At 40.2% G+C, this 17,622-nt stretch overlaps 1 protein-coding gene across 1 annotated transcript in view; it reads right to left on the bottom strand.

Annotated features, from left to right (window-relative positions):
* si:dkey-237i9.1 (SEC14-like protein 1) overlaps window positions 1-13,224 on the bottom strand; it is a 32,575-nt gene extending 19,351 nt beyond the window's left edge. The window contains exons 1-2 of the mRNA XM_051384327.1: window positions 12,876-13,224; window positions 10,831-10,920 (exon numbers count right to left, since the gene is read on the bottom strand). Coding sequence (XP_051240287.1) covers window positions 10,831-10,893 — 63 coding nt within the window. The 5' untranslated portion in view covers window positions 10,894-10,920; window positions 12,876-13,224. The remainder of the gene's footprint in view (window positions 1-10,830; window positions 10,921-12,875) is intronic.
* Between the last annotated feature and the right edge of the window lie 4,398 nt (window positions 13,225-17,622).

The raw sequence follows: 17,622 nt of genomic DNA on the forward strand, positions 1-17,622 counted from the left end.
GCTGGGACGCAGCAGTCCAACTGTCTGTAGTTCCCAAGTATTCAGAGGAAATTCACAAGAAGAAGAGTGACTAAGTACTGCCTTGTGTAAGAAACCCTTGGCATGTTCTATTCATCTTTTGTTGGTGTTAAGACAAACAAACGAGTCAGGATGACTTCCACATTTTGGTCTCAGATGTAAACCAGAAGTATACGCATGCAGTGCACAGAAAGGATAATAGTGTGTGTAAGCAAGTGCTTCCTGAGACACCCAAATTGTAACATTTCAGTATGTCACACTGATTAATGAGGCCCACTGTCAGAGAACCAACAGGCTCCATTATCAAGAGTGCTGCCACAATTTAGGCTTTCGCTGATGCTGCTTTTAGATGTTTCCTGTTAAAAAAGACCCAATGTATATTATATTGTATAACAAATACACACCATCCTTGACGTCAGATGCAAACAAACCTGGCTTTGAGTGGGTGCTGAAGGCAGGAGTCTGACGTCATTTAGCCAATGTTTGGTGGCAAACAATCATTATGAGTTCCCACCCACCACCTCAGGCAATCCTGGGCTCGGACCTGTTGGCAGCGTCACCACAGCGACAGTAGGCCAATTGTTGGGCACTGTCCGCCACGTGCCTCCCAATAATTACCCAGACTTAATGGGTCATGTTTGATGTTGCTTACAAAAAGGACGTTAGGATACTGTCTGGTGACAATCAGGGTCACAAGAACATTTGAGATACCATTAGACCTACAGATAAGTGATCACCAGCAGGATGCCAGCACTGGCAAATTATGTCTAATGTCACATTCATACATGAGACACACGACGCACTTCTGAAAATAATGGTCCTGACGCACAAGACCTTGTTGGAATTTGAGGTGAATAGGTTACAGAGAATGAGGTATAGAGAACAGCTTATGAAGAGGACAATTCCTCCTGGATTTCATTTGAGAGAGCAAAGCTATAAACTCAAAACTAGGTCATCGACAAGGATGGGGGAAGAGCAGGAGGAAAGTTATAGCAGGCAGCTAGAAAATTCTGGGTTTCTTTTAACTGACTCAAATGCACAGGGAGGTGTGAAAAACAAACAAAAAAACCCACTGATGTGTCAAGTGGTTACTTAAGATATCCTTATACATGAGAATTAGAGGTTACAATCCAGATAGGCTATACTGGTTAATCAGGATACCAGTGATAATCAGGAAGAAGGAAAAGGTCTCATCCTTGTAACAGTAGAACCAAGAAGAGATAAGTCTTTCCAACACGCTCTGTGATTGGATTTTATTTCATTTCCTGACATTTTATTTACTTGATTACTACAGCTTCTCTGGGTAATCTGATCATTTGCAGAGAACCATTGACTGTAACTGAGGTGCTCAGTTTTCAGATTCAGAGACACTTAAAACCAAGCTTGGTGGGCGCCCGGTTAGCTCAGTGCTTGTCCTTCAGCATATGCTGTGTGGGGATGCAAATTTTAAAGCTTTATTTAAAAAATGGACACAGGTCTTTTTAGCAGTACATCCCAAGGAAATTAGGTATTTAAATAATAAATAAACACGAGTAATCTATCTGAATCATACATTAAAGAAAATGTTTTCAGTAAAATGACTGCTCCCGCTCCACCTGTCATCATTCAACAAATGACCGTACGAAAGGAATAAAACATAACGCAACAAAACAACAATTTGGTCCATTAGGCTTTTCAGCCAAACTGGTTTCGCCATGATTCATGTCACTTGTTGAATAAATGAGTACAATGAATAGGGAACCGCTGGTTTGAGCCTAAGCAGGTGAAACCACTCTCGGGAAAAGATCCTGTAATGTACGAAGAGCCTCCATTTCCCTGTTCTTCACAGCTGGCCCAACCAGTTAAACACACTGCACTGCAACGCAATAGGGATGCTGTGGACACAGCCTCCTGTGTTGATTTAGTAATACTAATCTATTTGTAGAGTGCTTAACATAGTATTTGTTATGCTTAAACAGACTTTGAGCTATCGTCACATCTTAAGAGAGAGAAATGAAAATGCAGGTGAGTGTGATGTTTTTCCACCCATCAGGTCCAACGGCATGTGAGTGTAGGTGTAGACTGGATGTGGGGTAGGAGAGAGAACAAACTCTTGATTGAACTAATGCAACAATAGAGCCTTTGGTCTCTGCAGGCCATACCACCCACTTCTCTCCTTCCAGTGATCTCACTGATACAGTGTGCATTGTAATGGCAGAACTGCCTGGAACTGCAAACTCAGAGAGAGGAGGGGGACAATCTGCCAAGAACACAAACCTTATATAAATGTAAGGACCTAAATATTTTGTGGGCCATGCCATATGCTAAACTGTAGTGCATGCATGACTGGATATATGGGCGCACCAGGGAATTTTAAAAAAGCAGCAGGATGGCCATCTGTTGGCTATCAAAAAGTTATCACAGTAAGAACAAGAAATGCTGACCTGTGTTCATTTTTGCTTGTGTCAGGCTTACTAAGGCATAACTCTATCAAAGTTAACTCTGTCAGCTCATTAAAAAAAACATACAGGAACTGCTGAGACAATGATGCTCCTAAACAATGAACTGGAGTGATGTCTACAGACACACTGCGGTGGGTCTCAATTACATTCGATCAAATCTGAATCCAGTATGGAATCCTCTTACTGAATACAAAATCGATTTAGGTTTAGCTTTCAACAACTTTCACTATGTAAACCATTTACAGAACAAACAAATATAGAAATAACTTATTAAACTAACTTAAAAAAAGATCAAGGTAGAGTCTTACTGAATTCTACTTTCAAAAGGAAAATAAGGAGTACAAATGTCCACATAAATTAATAAAATAAAAATAAATAAAATCAGCTGAGAAACAATGGTCTCAGTAAAGTGTGATTACACATTTCGTAATGTGTCAACCACTTTAGCAGTCTACTGAAACTTTAATTTCAACCCACTTGAAGTGAAACTTTATAGTATTAATAATGTCTTTTTTGTAGATAGTGCCAACTCACAAATTAGGTTTCCAGAAAATCAGATGCTGCCTTTCATGTACAATGTCTTCTACAGTTACAAATATTTAGTGTGGATGCAAAAGAACACATTATCTCTTTAAACATTCAACATGGTCCAACTTAGTAACTGTGCAGCCCTACTCATCACTCTCACTGATCTCTACACAGGAGCAAACCACTGCATATAAGTCTATGAGAATTTCTCACAAGCAAGGGAGGAAACTGCAGCATTATTGATACCCTGCTTTACAGTAAGGGCAAAAGCAGTGTTGGCAAAGAATATTTACTGTCTGTTCTGTCACCAGTATTACATTCAATGATTTTATTAACTGTGATTAAGCTATTAACCTCTTGAATGGTTTTTGGTAAATGCTGCAGGAGATTCTTGATCATCTTATTTTTTCAGAGAAAGGTTGAGATAATAACAGTGAACAGATTCAACTGACGGGAAACGGGACAGGGTAACTGCTCTTTAGAGATTAATGGACTACTCTATGTGTCAGTATCTGAAATCTGAAGGGAAAAGAAGCAATATGGAAAAGGGAACAATAATAAAGCCGTATGTAGGTTAATTGTCACCTACTGCTCAAACTGTGCCATATGAAAAATCTCTGATTTGTGGGTAAACACTCTTTTTGGATAAACATTTTTTACCCATAAATTGCAAGCAAGAAGAGAGTTTTCCCCAAAAATAAAACCACACATTATTAGGGAAAAAATGGCTGCAAGCATACCCACATTCAGAGACTGTCACAGTATCCTCTACACGCTCCTATTAACGCCACATAGCTGCCGCATAAATCTGAGTCACTATACATTCCCACACTGTAGCATGATTGCAGTGTAAAATATGCCAAAGGGTCATTGTGTAAGAGTATGTGCGTACACATTCATCTCTCTCTGGCAGCAGTGGGGGAGGGGAGCTGTTGGGGCAGCATCTCGACCTTGCAGCAAGAAAGAGGGTGAATGAGTGTCCCGGTGATCAGTGAATGAATCCAGAATTTTCTGATAGGCTCCCAGAGTCACGTGGAGGGGGTGGCACAGTCCTTTAGTAATGCTATTTGAAGCAGCACGTCGGACGATAAGCTCCTCTCCCCAAGGCAGCCCATAACTCTTCACTGTTTTTGGCACACAGCATCAAGCCGAGTAAGTGAATTACACACTGCAGGCAGAGCTCTGACAGATTCATTCAGAAGAGTGGATGGAAATTCTCTGAATCAGAACAGACAATGCCGAAAAACGCACATAAACAGCTAAATCAGCAAACATTTCACTAGAACAGGGATACTAAATTTCCTTCCTGATATTAGATGTCCCTTGAGGAACTCTGTCTGAATAACTAGTGTGAATGAAGTGTAATCAGGTTTCATTCCATTTTTCTGTGCTCTCTTTTTCAGTGGACCACATTGCCACGGCAAAAAAAAGTTTGTGTGGATTGATAAAATGACCCCATTTCTCTGTAGGCTGGCTGACATGAAGGTTGAATCTTTGCTTGTATAAGTACATGCCTCTAGACCATTAGGTGGTACGAGCGACAGGCAGGCCAGGAGATCACAGGCGGATTAAAACAATAGAATAAAGCCTGGGATGCTTCTGGGCCAGAGAATTGGGCTGCAAAAGCTTTAACCAGACCTTGCTATAAGTGGGTCAGGACATGGTGGGGCAGGATGTCACCCTGGCAGGGCCACTCTGCGCTTAGCCAGGCTAGACAGAGAGAAGGGGGACAGCAGGATGAGCCAAGTTTAGAAACACTGGCTCGGCAGTATACAGGCACCAAACAATGTGTTGGGGATCTGACACTTGGAAAAACATGCTAAGGATGATCCACATATAGACGGTTATAGGAGGCACAGGGAGCATAAAGTAGTTCATGGAGAAAAAAAAGACAAAATTAGCAGATGGTACTGGATTTGAGCTCCCCAGTGGAGCATCAAAAATTATGTCTTTGCAAAAAAAAAAAAAAAAAAAAACCTGGTTACATGGAACATTTTATGTTCACTAATCTTTCTTCAACTCTTTAGTCCAGAAAAATGTGGGCTCTGTTGTCCTAAAACAACTGTTTTTTAGTGCTGTCATTTAACACACCAACAGGCAAAACAGACACAGATACATATCTACTGGATGCATGTACTTCTTTGAATAAATTGTTCTTATTTGCATGATGCAAGCTCAGATTGGCTTTTTTACTGTAGTCAGCCATGATCCAGTGACAAAGTTATTCTCATATGCCTTACTGACAGAAATTGTTACATGAACCAGTTTCTGAGGAACAGAAACAAAACTACAATGCAGGTCAGAGCTGCAGCGTAAGACACAATAGGGACAGAAATCAAAAGCAGAACTGGCAATTATGTTTTCTATGAAGTGACACACAAAGCTGGTGTTGCAGTTAAACACAATAACAACAACTCATAGACGAGGTCCTCTACCAGCAATTACAGATGTCCATGTGATGAGGACTCATCTGACTGGTCTTGCTTAAGGCTTTAGCTAAAACTGTTTTTCACTGCTGGTCCCATTTCCTTTCACCTGCCAAAGCACTTCATGCAACCCTGGACTATAGGAAAACAACCAGTTTCAGTAATACACTGAGGGCCTAATTAATGAGCCTTTGGAAACAACTTGTTACAGAGCAAACAACAGGTTCCAGTTTTTCTGAGAAGCAGATGTGTGCAGTGCACTCTTTCACCCTTTGCTTTCACCTGAGTTGAATAGAGGGTGCGGGCCCCACAAAAAAGAAAATGCTGAAATTCAGACACTTTTGAATCTGCGTGGTTGTTGCCCAGAGGCTCCTGTGTTAGCAGGCAGAGTTTAGCCCAATAAGTGGCTAACACAGTCTGGGTCACTCTGCCGCTCCCTTTCATTCTCTTCCAGTGGGTCTCTTATTGTGGAATTTCTGCTTAGCCCTCTGTTTCCTCATATTTGTGTTCTTAAACTGTATGTGAGTAAATCCATTTTTCAACATTGCAAAGGTTTTACTCAGCAATGACACATGTCTGATTCCTCTTTCAACACAACATGATTTGTTTTTTAAACTCAGTGTTGCTATAAAAAGAAACATTTAGTATCTAAAGCATATGCATTTATTAATGTTGTTGCCACTGATAAAAAAGACTTAGTCAGTAAGAACGAAGCGTCCCCTGTTGATTGTGCCAACAAGTCCAGCAGGCGTTACAGTAGCATGGCACATCCTGTTCCTTCCCCGGTAGAAACTCTACTGGGACAGGGGCAGGACCAAAGCGCTTTGTCCATGTGGATTAGCTACAGACCCATACGTTTCTATGGAGCAGGTTAGGCTACGATAGGCTTTGACTCACTTAATACCCTCTCTCTGCAGCATGCGTACTAATCTGGGAGTTGAGGGACTTTAGGGATCGTTATTGTCTTTTAAGCTCAACTATAGCAGCATTAAGTTAGCAGTTGTTTCCTATTCCAGTGTCAGCCAGTTTTTTATTCCTCTGGTGGCTACTGAAGTCATTCTTCATTCATGGATGTGTTCCAGAAGCAACTGTCCCTTTAGGCCTGAAACAACAGCGAGAGGGGTATTGTGTTGTGCTTTTGACATTCCTGTGTGACTCCCCGAGGACAGACTAGAGGCTCTGAGACTGGACTTCTGCGATAACAGCAGCAACAGCATCAACTACATTTCCTGTTATTGAGATGCAGCAGACTCAAGGGACCGCTGTGGCTGAGGACGATTAAAAAAAAACAAAACGCTGCTGTACTTCCTTACTTCAGTGATACTCCAAACCCCTTTAAAAAATAAATAAATAGGCCAACTTTTTAGAGCGATAAGAAGGCTATCAAGGTCAATACTAATACACATGGCTGTTTGCGTGCTTTTGGGCAGTTCAAACAACCTCAGTCAGCTGTTGTTGGTACACAGCCAACGATGGCCATAGCTCTCAGAAGGATGAGACTGCTGATAAATGAGTTAATGTTATCTACAGAGGAAGTTCAGAGTTTCCTGCTAGGGTACACACTGGAGGTGCTGTGGTGTGCTTTTCTCTCTGTCGCCATTCTAATCTAGTCAGTACTTTCAGGAGCTGGTGAAAGTGACATGCAATCCTCAACATCAGGCGTTTCTGCAATAAATCACTTTGTGGAGAATTACTGCAGAATCTTTAATCAAATGTCATGTCTAGTCCTGTCAAGTTTATTTATACAGCCTTTAACCACTGTTGCAATCTCAAAGCGCTTCACAATACCCACTAGCCAAAATCAAAACAAGTAATTTAACACCACGCAATGATTCAAGTGTGCTGATGGTAATTTTTCTATTTATTTTCCTGCTTTATTATTTCAAGACAGTGGTACACATGGGTAACTTCATTCTAAAGACTAAACTTGATTGCAATCAAGGTCAATGCCAGATCAGTCAAATGTATTTAGATAAAGTATATCATAATTGTTGCAGTTAGAAATACAGATTGGAAAACCATCAGATTGTACTTAGCTGCCAGGTTGTGCCAAAAGCAGTCAACACTAGGAAAGCTATGTTCAAAGAAGGGTACAGTAACCACTGCAGAACAAAAACAGCTGAGGGGAATGTGAGATCCAGGCCTGACTTCTGCTATAGTGCGTTCAAGCCACAGCAGTGTTGCCAGAGGTTGAAATACTTTGATAGCACCTGTCAGAGGCTTCTTGAGGTTGTATTTCATCTAGACTAAGAGAGTGCGTTTAAAAATCTTCAACGGAGGAATCTAGAGTCTTGGTTTGTACCCTCAGAAGAGTAAATGGGTATTTCAAAGACCTGACTGTCTCCAAACAACAGAGTCAAGTGGAGAGAGAACACCAAATTCCTCAAAGCAAAATGTCAAATATAATCCCCCAGCAGACGAAAGGGAGAAGCCATTACTGGCAAATACTTCAGAAGCCTCTGACAGAGGAACTGGAGGGAGGAATAACAAGGTTGAACCAAGATACGGCCCAATATAGTAATGTGCATATTATTTAAAACTACTCTACATATTGCATTGGCCTGCCTGAACAATATGTACACCTTATACACACTGAGAGTCTTGACATAAAGAAGCTGGTTTTGTTAACGCAGTAGATAAACAGTACACTGCAGTAATGCTTTGTGATGGTTTCCCACAAACGCAGGATATTGTCACACTACTATGCTGCGACAGACCTGCAATAGAGGAAGTGAGAGGGGTTTCACTTGGTCTTCAATAAAAAGAGCCAGCAAGTGTTGTGACGCACCATTAAGTCTGCTCTGCAGTGTCTGCAAAAATACTCACTGCAGAGAAAAGTCACAAGAAGGGGAAGTAATACAAATGCACCAAATAAAAAAAAACATTTTAGCCGGTTATTAATCCAAAGATTCAGTATAGATTCTGACAGCACTGCTTGTGTCTTAACCATTATCTTATACGACAGAGAGCAAACCTTTTTTCTGTATCCAGCTTTTAACATGCACCTTATCCGTTGCTGCCCTACTTTAAAAATACCTGGGGCTGCTCCATTAGTTTTCCAGAGGTAAGCCTGTCCCATCTACAAAAAGCCCATGAGGTGGGTCATCTCCTGCATATAATCATGTAAGACTGCTTTGCTATTCTCACTATTCTCCCCTTCGGCAGCGTGTGAAGACCCAGGTGTAGGTACCAGCCCTCTATTTATAGCCATCTGTTTGCCCGGTGCTCAATCCAGCCTGTGCTAAGGAGATTTAGTCTTCCTGCATCCTCTTCCTTGCCAGTGTAGAAAGCGGATTTCCATTTAAAGAAAACTGCACCTGTCTGAAACCTGCCGTGCTAAGGAAGTAAGTAATTCCCAACTATCTACCTGGTGATCAGAGGTCATTTGAATGAATGAAGTCGGAACAGCCATACACTGTTGAAATTATCAGCACAGCAAAAAAGCATCTTTGACTAGTTCGGCTGAAATCGACGGTTGTATAATCAGGCCATGATTCTGCAGGCGTGCAATAACGCCACATTAGCTGAGGTCAAAACATTGCTGAGTAAACCATCCATCCATAATCCTTCCAGTGCTAAAGCTTGTTATTCTTTTCTTTTACACTGTATTTTTAAAAAATGATCTCACCTAAATGATACACAGGTGTGAAAATGTATAGAAAATCTATTCTCACATTGTCTTCCATACCCAGTGTTTTCATGAAACTATTGTAGTAAAAGACTCTACACTACAGGGCCTCAATCAGTATTTTCCATTTGCTGACAGCAGGAGCATTTAGCCAGTGAACCTTCCACCATTCCACGACCCTACAACACTGGGGTGAAGACTGACTAGCAGCTGTGCATGACACACCACGCAGAAAAATGGAAATTAACACAAATTCCAAAATGTAGGGAAAGAAAGCATGGATGGCACTTGGAAGGCTGCTGGGAAAGGAACATGCAAACCCACAGCCTCTCTCTGCACTCAGCACAGGCACTCATGCTTGAAAGTGAATGAAAACATGCAGCAGAGCAGTCGCTAAAAGCAATGCAAGGCACTGAATTTTTTACGTTGCAAATGGGCTACCACCATCAAGTATGTGGTGGAACCTGTTTGACATAACAGCACAACTGTGTTGTATATTCGTATGCTGAGTGTGCAGATGTACAGCACAATGACTCCACACCTCAGTGAACAAGGAACAGATTTTAAACCTTGACATGACTAGCTAGATGGAGCAGGTCATTTCAGGAGCCCACATGACACAGGAGAGTGTGTGAGATGTGTATCGCAGGGGTATAACCTCTTAATTTACACAGTTATCCTTCTAGCTAGTTAATCACTGGACTGTTTTAGGCTGCTATTAGTGAGTTCACACTGCAAGCAACTCAGAAATTCTGTTTCTTTACGAGGAGACAAACTTTGACGGTTTCCTTGTTTTTCATATTTCAACTAGGAACATTTTCTTAAGTTTACGTTGTCACTGCTTATCAGAAGCCACTCTCAGAGTTAAGGCTGCTCAATTAATCGAAATTTGATTATGATTTTGGGGCCAAACGATCTCAGAACTAATAAAATCGGGGGGAAGCGATTTTTTTTCATTTTCTGTTGTGCAACGTTGTATAGAAAAAAGCTGTGTCCTAATTCAGGGATGCAGCCCTGAATTGGGACACAGCAACAGTCTGCGTATTTCGCGCATGCGTATTTCGCGCATGCGTATTTCCGTCCCTCCCCCACAGCATGCACAGTCAGTCACGTTGTTTTCGTTGGAACAGGTAACGCGTAACGGTAACAGGTAATTTCAAATGTTATGGCAGTGCACTAAAATTTGAGAACACAAATTGTTTTTCTATGGCTTATCTTGTGTGTGTTATTTTATTTAACTTTTTGTAGAGATTGCAAGAGTGCACTATGACTGTCAATGTAAAAAAAAAATTTAAAAAGAAAGGAAAGTGTAACTGCGGACTTCCTTGCAAAGTGTTTTTGACAAATGTCAAATAACAAATAAATGCAGCATGTTTCTGAAGTTTAAAAAAATAATCGTTTGAATAATTGTGATTTCAATTTTGACCCAAATAATCGTGATTATGATTTTTTCCATAATCGAGCAGCCCTACTCAGAGTAGTTTTGTTGCAGGTCCCGCAGATCACTAACACTCAACTGACAGTGCCGCTAGCAAACACCTAACTCAAACTACCCCTGAACATTAGAATGGCAATGTGGGAACATGAAGTAAACTGCGTGCACTGCAGTTTGCCTTCAGCAGCAGCATTGTCAATCTGTGAGCCAAACACATGCGAGGTGTTTAATTCAACAACTACTTTCTCAGGGTGACCTTTGAAGTGCCCACCCACCAGCATTACATAAGTCTGAATCCAAGGGATGCAATATTCATGTGGACAGAGGGTTGACTGTACAGGTAAAGACACTTACCGCCATCACCAGCTCGAAGGGATGCTTGTACACCCGCACAGGCGACTGATACTTCTGCACCATGATGGGGATTACAGTAACACCAACAACCTGAACAGAAGTAAGAATAAATAAATCAGAAAAGGAAGAATAAAAAAAAATCATAGGCATTTATGAAAGAAGGAAAAGCAGAGATGTGGGTCTGCTTTACTTTCACTCTTGGCATAATCACAATAACCATGTGCTGAGTGCCAAAATGACAGCATTATAGCTGCATCTGGCCGTACAACAGGAGACCCAGCGTGTAATTAAATAAAGGTGTGTTTTGGCTGACTGCTTCAGTGATGCCAGGTGCTTGTGTGTGTGTGCGTTTGTGTGCTGGCAGGCGGCCCTATGAACTAGAAAACCGTGTAAAGTGATGGGCTGCAGAAGGGAACTCTCCCGAGCCATGACCAAGGATGTCACTGATCAATGGATGCAGCATTTCCCGCTCATTTATCAAACAAGAGACTGTACCACTGCAATGGCTTTTTACTGCATACTACTGGGGATATAACTAAGCAGTCCATCTACTGTCTCTGCAGAAGCTCAGGTCACAGCTACACATGACAACACTGCACGTAAGGTGCTGCTCATTCTTTATAATGTAAACAGCACATTCCACATGGTGGAGCATTTAGACAGAGGCTAGAGAACAGGATGAGACAGTAAAAACATACGAATAAAATGGATCTTTTAGTCACTTGAACATTAATGGTGAAAAGACCAAAGCACATATATTTTAAGGAAAACCAAATGGAATGTGGTGTAAAGACTAGGGCTGCACAATTAATCGAATTATTATAGAAATGGCAATGTGCAAATTGCAAGAGTTGTAATGTTTTGATAAAGGTTAAATGTTTGACAAAACAGCATCAATTAAGCATGAAGTACTGAAAGGTGAGCAGAGGTGCCCTGGTCTACAAATTATTTATCATTTATAAAAATATGTCTGTTTGCTACAGCCCCCCAAAAATTTCACATCATCATGATTTTTATAGGTTTTTTTTGTGGAAATTCAATTTGTGATGCCAACATTATCCTTCCCACATAATCCTGACTGGCAATTTCTGTCAAAAACAATCCCAATATGATGTTTCTACCACATCGTGCAGCCCTAGTAAAGACAAAGGTTCTGCTTTCTCTAGGCAATTCAAAACAAGTGTACAGTGTGGCTTGAACTTCATGTTCTAGGTTTGTTCAGCATGTTGATGCATGTCTGTAACTCCTGCTATGCAGTGATGGGAACATGGCTGCAAGGAGGGGTGTGAGCTAACGTCCCAGCACTACTTACAGAGGGATCAGGGCAGGCAGACTAATAATAACCGGGCTAAGACAGACGGAATACAAACAGGTCGCCACAGTATTCCTCTCTAAATAACACATATCTAACGTTTGCTACTGCAATACATCATTACCGTCATGCTTCAGGATCTGTCAGCAATTTCAGAGACACGTCAAAACAAGACAATTAACAGTTGCGTTAGTAACAGCCTTGTGTTAATGAAGAGGTTTAAGGAGACACTTTCAAACACAACATTCAGCAGTTTGTCTCTCTGAATACCAAATAAAATACATGTCTACTTGAGTGAAAACAGAATACACTAGTTCATCATCTCAGACGTTTCTGTTCAACTTTATTTTTACAGTTTTATCACGCTTTCGTGTTGCATCAGTCCGTAAACGCCGTGTGTTGTGACTGCTTTCTGTCTTGTTTTGGTTATCGTGTGAGCCGCTTTGATGGATCAGTATGTAACGTTGAACTGTTTTAACGTCTTTACGTTCAGAAAAATAACACGCTCTTAACCTCCAAATGTCATCTTTCTGGTTAAAAATGAAAATGAAACTCAGTAACACGCATTATCATTTTAACACAGCCACCTTGATAGTCGATGACAACACTTGCCACGCCGACTTGTTCACGTTAGCTTACACAACACTGCTGGCTTAATGAGACTAGCCCGCAAGCTAGCGCTAACTTTACAAATCGCTGTTAACTTGAAATAAATGTCAGAACTTGTGCTTACCGGTGAATCGGTTAAATAAATAAATCTGGGTTGGTTTAGTCTGGTTAGTCGTTGTATCTTCTGAAAGGGTTGTCCGTGTAAACTCTTGCCATTCCCCTCCTCGGCTCTTCACTTCGCCGGCTGACGGTGAACTGAAAGCACAAGCTAACGGTAGTTAGCTGTATTGTGCTAGCTGGCCATGTAGCCGGAGTAAGTTAACTAACAAGCTAACCGTGGGACGAGTCCTCTTCGCAATGAGTTGTTAGAGAGACAAACGAAATATCCTAAACAGTCCACTGTTAATTCACGCTGAACAGAGGAGCTGTCGGCACAGGAGGACAGTATCCCTCTCTCAGTCCTCCTCCTCCCCCCCTCCTCTCTCTCTCTCTCTCTCTCTCTCTCTCTCTCTCTGTCATGCCCGTGATGCTGTCGCTCCTCCCCGTTTTCAGCTCAGTTTTTTTCCACCTCTCAGGGCAGCGCAGTGTCGCGTTCATCAAACCCTCCGCCTGTCCACATGTGTGCAAGTGAAGGACAAAAACAGCAGTGGAGAGGACAGTCCCCTCTGAGCAAAGCAAAGGAACAGCCCAAAATAAAACGTCGTCGGACTTAATGTTTTATTTGAAGAAGTTACCGTCAATGCTGCTGCAGTCATAAGTGATGTCAGCAGCGGTCACCAGAGTGACATATGAGTCCAGTGCAGTGTAGTTCATGTTTCTGTCTGTTACATTCATTTCACTAAAAATACATATACATACATTACAGGTGTTACCATGAGAACTAGGTGGGTAACACCAGTTATTTAGAAGTGCACATTGATACATTTGGGAGATTTTTAAAAAATAATGGTCCAAATAGAAGCATCAGAGGCCGTGATATACCTTAAAGTCCCATTCAACTCAAAATATGTTGGTCTTCGTGTTCCTACAGTGTGAGGTTTGAACGATGTCTGTGCAGAGTTTGACACTAGAAGGATGTTTCCACATTCATCTGCTGAAAGTGGAAATCAGATTTTAAAGGAGCAGTGTTTAGTGGCATCTAGCAGTGAAGTTGCAGATTGCAACTAACTGAACACCGCTCGCGTCTGTATTTGATGACCTGGGAAATGAGATCAGGCTGTGAAGTGTGTGGGAGAAAATACAGTGGCCACGAAACTCGTAAAAACACAAGGGGCCCTATCTACAGCCTGTGTTTGGTTTGTCCGTTCAGGGCTACTGTAGCAACACAACCATCCAACATGGCGCCTCCATGGAAGGCGACCCGTGGTGTCTGTAGATAAATACAGTTATTCTGTAATACATTTACATGTGTGCTCCTATTATGCTTTTATATTTCCCATAATGCAACCAATGACAACTCCAGTGTCACTTTCTGTCTCCTGGACGAAATGAACAGTAAACTGACCTTTATGGGTAAAATTGTCACACATTTCCTTTTTTTTCTTCTATATTGTTTATGCAAATGTTACAACCTTATTTGTCTTCATTAGAGGTTGGAGCTTTAAGAACTGATAAGATAATGGAAAGCAGTGAGTGACACCATAAACACACCTCTCTCTTTCTTTAAGCGCTTCAAGAAGTTATAAAGTGGTGTGTCTTTCCAGGGGGAGAGTCTTCGGTTTCATCTACCCTCAAAAGTGTGTGACCTTGGCAAGATGCCAAACCCCCAAATACCGTGCGTAAATGGAGACAGTGTAAACTATTTTCAGCTATAAGTAATCAATGCTGGTGTTGGAATCTGATAGTTACTATATTGCTGATGCTTAAAACGAGCTGATCCTATATACAACCCGGGTAATTTACACACCTGAAAGACAAGACCTCTGCTGTTGTAAAAAAAATAAACAGGAGTCAATTGTAAAAAAAAAAAAAGAAAACTTACCTTGCAAGTAGTCTCCAGTATAATAATAACCCTAATCCTGTCCCAGAATTAAAAAACAAAACTAATATCAAATTGGTTCATCAATTAACAATCAAATATAGAAGTACTTATATTTGCATGTAGATTAGTTTAAGTGAAATATTTGTTGATAGATTATCATTTTCAAACTCATGTTTTTCATACACAAGTGTTTCCTTCCTCAGTTGCTGCACAAATATGTCTGGACTTATAAGCCTCTGTTTAGTTCTCAGAGTTAAATACACTCACATCCTAATTATGTAAGAGGTTTAGCAGCGATGGCGGTGGATGATAGCATTAAGGCGATTGTGTTTCAAAGGGCAGGCTAGTTGAGTTCGTACAGCTTACACCAAGGTCTGCCACCACACCAAATGTTAAACAGCAGATACATAAAAAAGGCCAAAAATGTTATTGTACAGTCACATAATGTCTTGATGGAGAATTTGTCTACAGAGAACGTTATCTGTTAGGATTTCATGATAAAAAATAATAATACACCATTCATGCCCTAACCAGGAAAACAGGATGTGCTGTTAAATATCACATCTTTGGCTCAAATTTAATAAAGGCCAAGAAGGCATTGTGTTGTGTGTTGTATCACAAACAGAGTATCACAAAGTCGGGTATACAGTGGACTAAAACAGTATGGTTTATATACAGCACAGGATTCTTTCCTCACATCTTCATTCTCCTTTCCCTGTATTCCTCTTCCTTTTAAGACCTCCAATCTTAATAGTAGTTAGTTAAAGTATAGGTCCACATGATTAGCCTGGATAGCTCACCCCAATGTTCAAAGGCTGAGTTCTCCAGTTGTCCTATCTATAAAGGGAAAAAGCCCCAAAAATTATTGAAAAAACAAAAGTATATGTACTTATTAATGAGCCATAAATGTATATTGCTTAATAAGAATCATTTAGAGAACAAAACTGTATGCAGATGATTGTATATTTTGTAAGTTTGATCAAGAGCATGTGTTCTGACAGTAGTTTCTATGGCAAATAGTGATATGTTCAACCGGATCAACCACTTACGAGCAGACAATAGAAAATATTGTATGTTTTTGTATGGAAAAAGAAATGGTATTGTATTACTTGAGAACATTTAAAATGGATGTGCAGTGTCCTCTAGTGGGCAATGGCTCTAGTTACAATGAATTGCAATGAAGGAGGTAGAAAAGGTTCATCAGACAAGTTTATGTTTCAGCAACAGCATGCTCTTTAAATGTCATTTTTCTCCACAGCAAAATGAGAACAAAAATGTATTCTATTTCTCCTTGCAGAGAGTTGTTGAGAGGCCTCATCTTGTTCACCATCATATCAAACCTGAGCATATGTTCGTCAGTCAGCACTCAACTATTATTCAGTGATAATTTAAAATCCACCACCCCACTAGTGTCAAGGCGCTGTTTATGGGGGTGAAATAAATATGACTGAAATGTCTTGACAACTGTTGAAGGATTGCCATGAAATTTGGTGCAGACATTTATCTTCTCCTCAGGGTGAATTGTAATTTATTGTAATAAAAGTTATCTGCAGTCTATTAGGGCTGCACTGTAAAACCTGACCACACACCTTAATAAAAGAAGTAAGTTAACTTAAATGAATCGTACAAAAATTAATTGTTGAAGCAACTCAGTTGTTTTGAGTGCCCTTAAATTTACACACATTTAGTGGTGAAATAATTCAAGTTTGTTCTTAGACTCATTTTCTTGACTTTATATCATTACACATATATAAAAAACAAAGAAAATTACCATTGTGATAATGAATTAATGGTTTTCATTGTACGTCAGCTGTTTTGACAGCTAATGTAATAATTTGCTTTAGTAGAAGAAAACTGAGTACATTTAAACTTGGTGGTAACATCTGTATAAAGAAGATGCATTTAAGTTACTTTATTCAGATAAATTCTGTTCACACATTTTAAATAAGTTTGGAGAACTGTGCATATGAGTGTAACTTAAGTTAACTTAATAGAATTGGTACAATTAACTTAATTTACCCAAGTAAATTAACAATTTACCCAAGTTTGAGTTAATAAACTTAAGCAGTTTACGGTAATTGGTTTCCTAAAACAGTTAAGTTGAGTTGAACAAACTCATCAGTTTTTACAGTGTGCAAATAATGATTATTATCATTACTGATAAATCTATGAATAAACACATCAATTGTATGACTATTTGTCACAGCTCGACAGCCAATGCACATTTTCATTCATTTCAATATCATTATCAATACCCAACATAGCCACCAGAGGGACTGCCACCAGCCTAATACAATGGATTCTTTGAATAATAATAATAATAAAAACACATGTATACATGTATGAATGTTTTCAGTGTAGTTCTAAGATAATCTTAGATAACAGTCTGAACAATATAAGGCACAAAAAGCAGTTTTAAAATAAGCAGTTAACTGTCCTGCGGTCTATAGATTTGAATGTCTATAGATATTGCATACACTATGTAGAGTGCTGCAGTGGCATCAGAAATTTAGCTGTCCGCTTACATTTTACCATTGAGCAATAGCTGACATTATTGGTGCCATGTCGCCCACTGGGAAATATCCTGCAGGTGTGTACTAGCAGAGAGCAGTATGAGAGCAGGAAGTGGTTTTCAGAGTCTGACAAACTGATCTCAGCAGGAAGTGCAGCCGCGCTTTGACAGGAAACTGATCTTAACAGTCAACAGTCCATACAACCACAGGTAGCTCATAACAAGTGGATATTGTCACTCTTTTACTTATTTACTGCCTTATTGTTCATGGTATTAATAATAGTCAGGTAGTTTTTTTTAGATGCATTCAATCATTAAGTATTTGGGTAGACTTTCATTAATAATAGAAGACAAAGGGGTGAATAAGGGATAGAACTG

Source organism: Dicentrarchus labrax, unplaced genomic scaffold, assembly GCF_905237075.1.
Source record: "Dicentrarchus labrax unplaced genomic scaffold, dlabrax2021, whole genome shotgun sequence".
Taxonomy (NCBI): Eukaryota; Metazoa; Chordata; class Actinopteri; family Moronidae; genus Dicentrarchus; species Dicentrarchus labrax.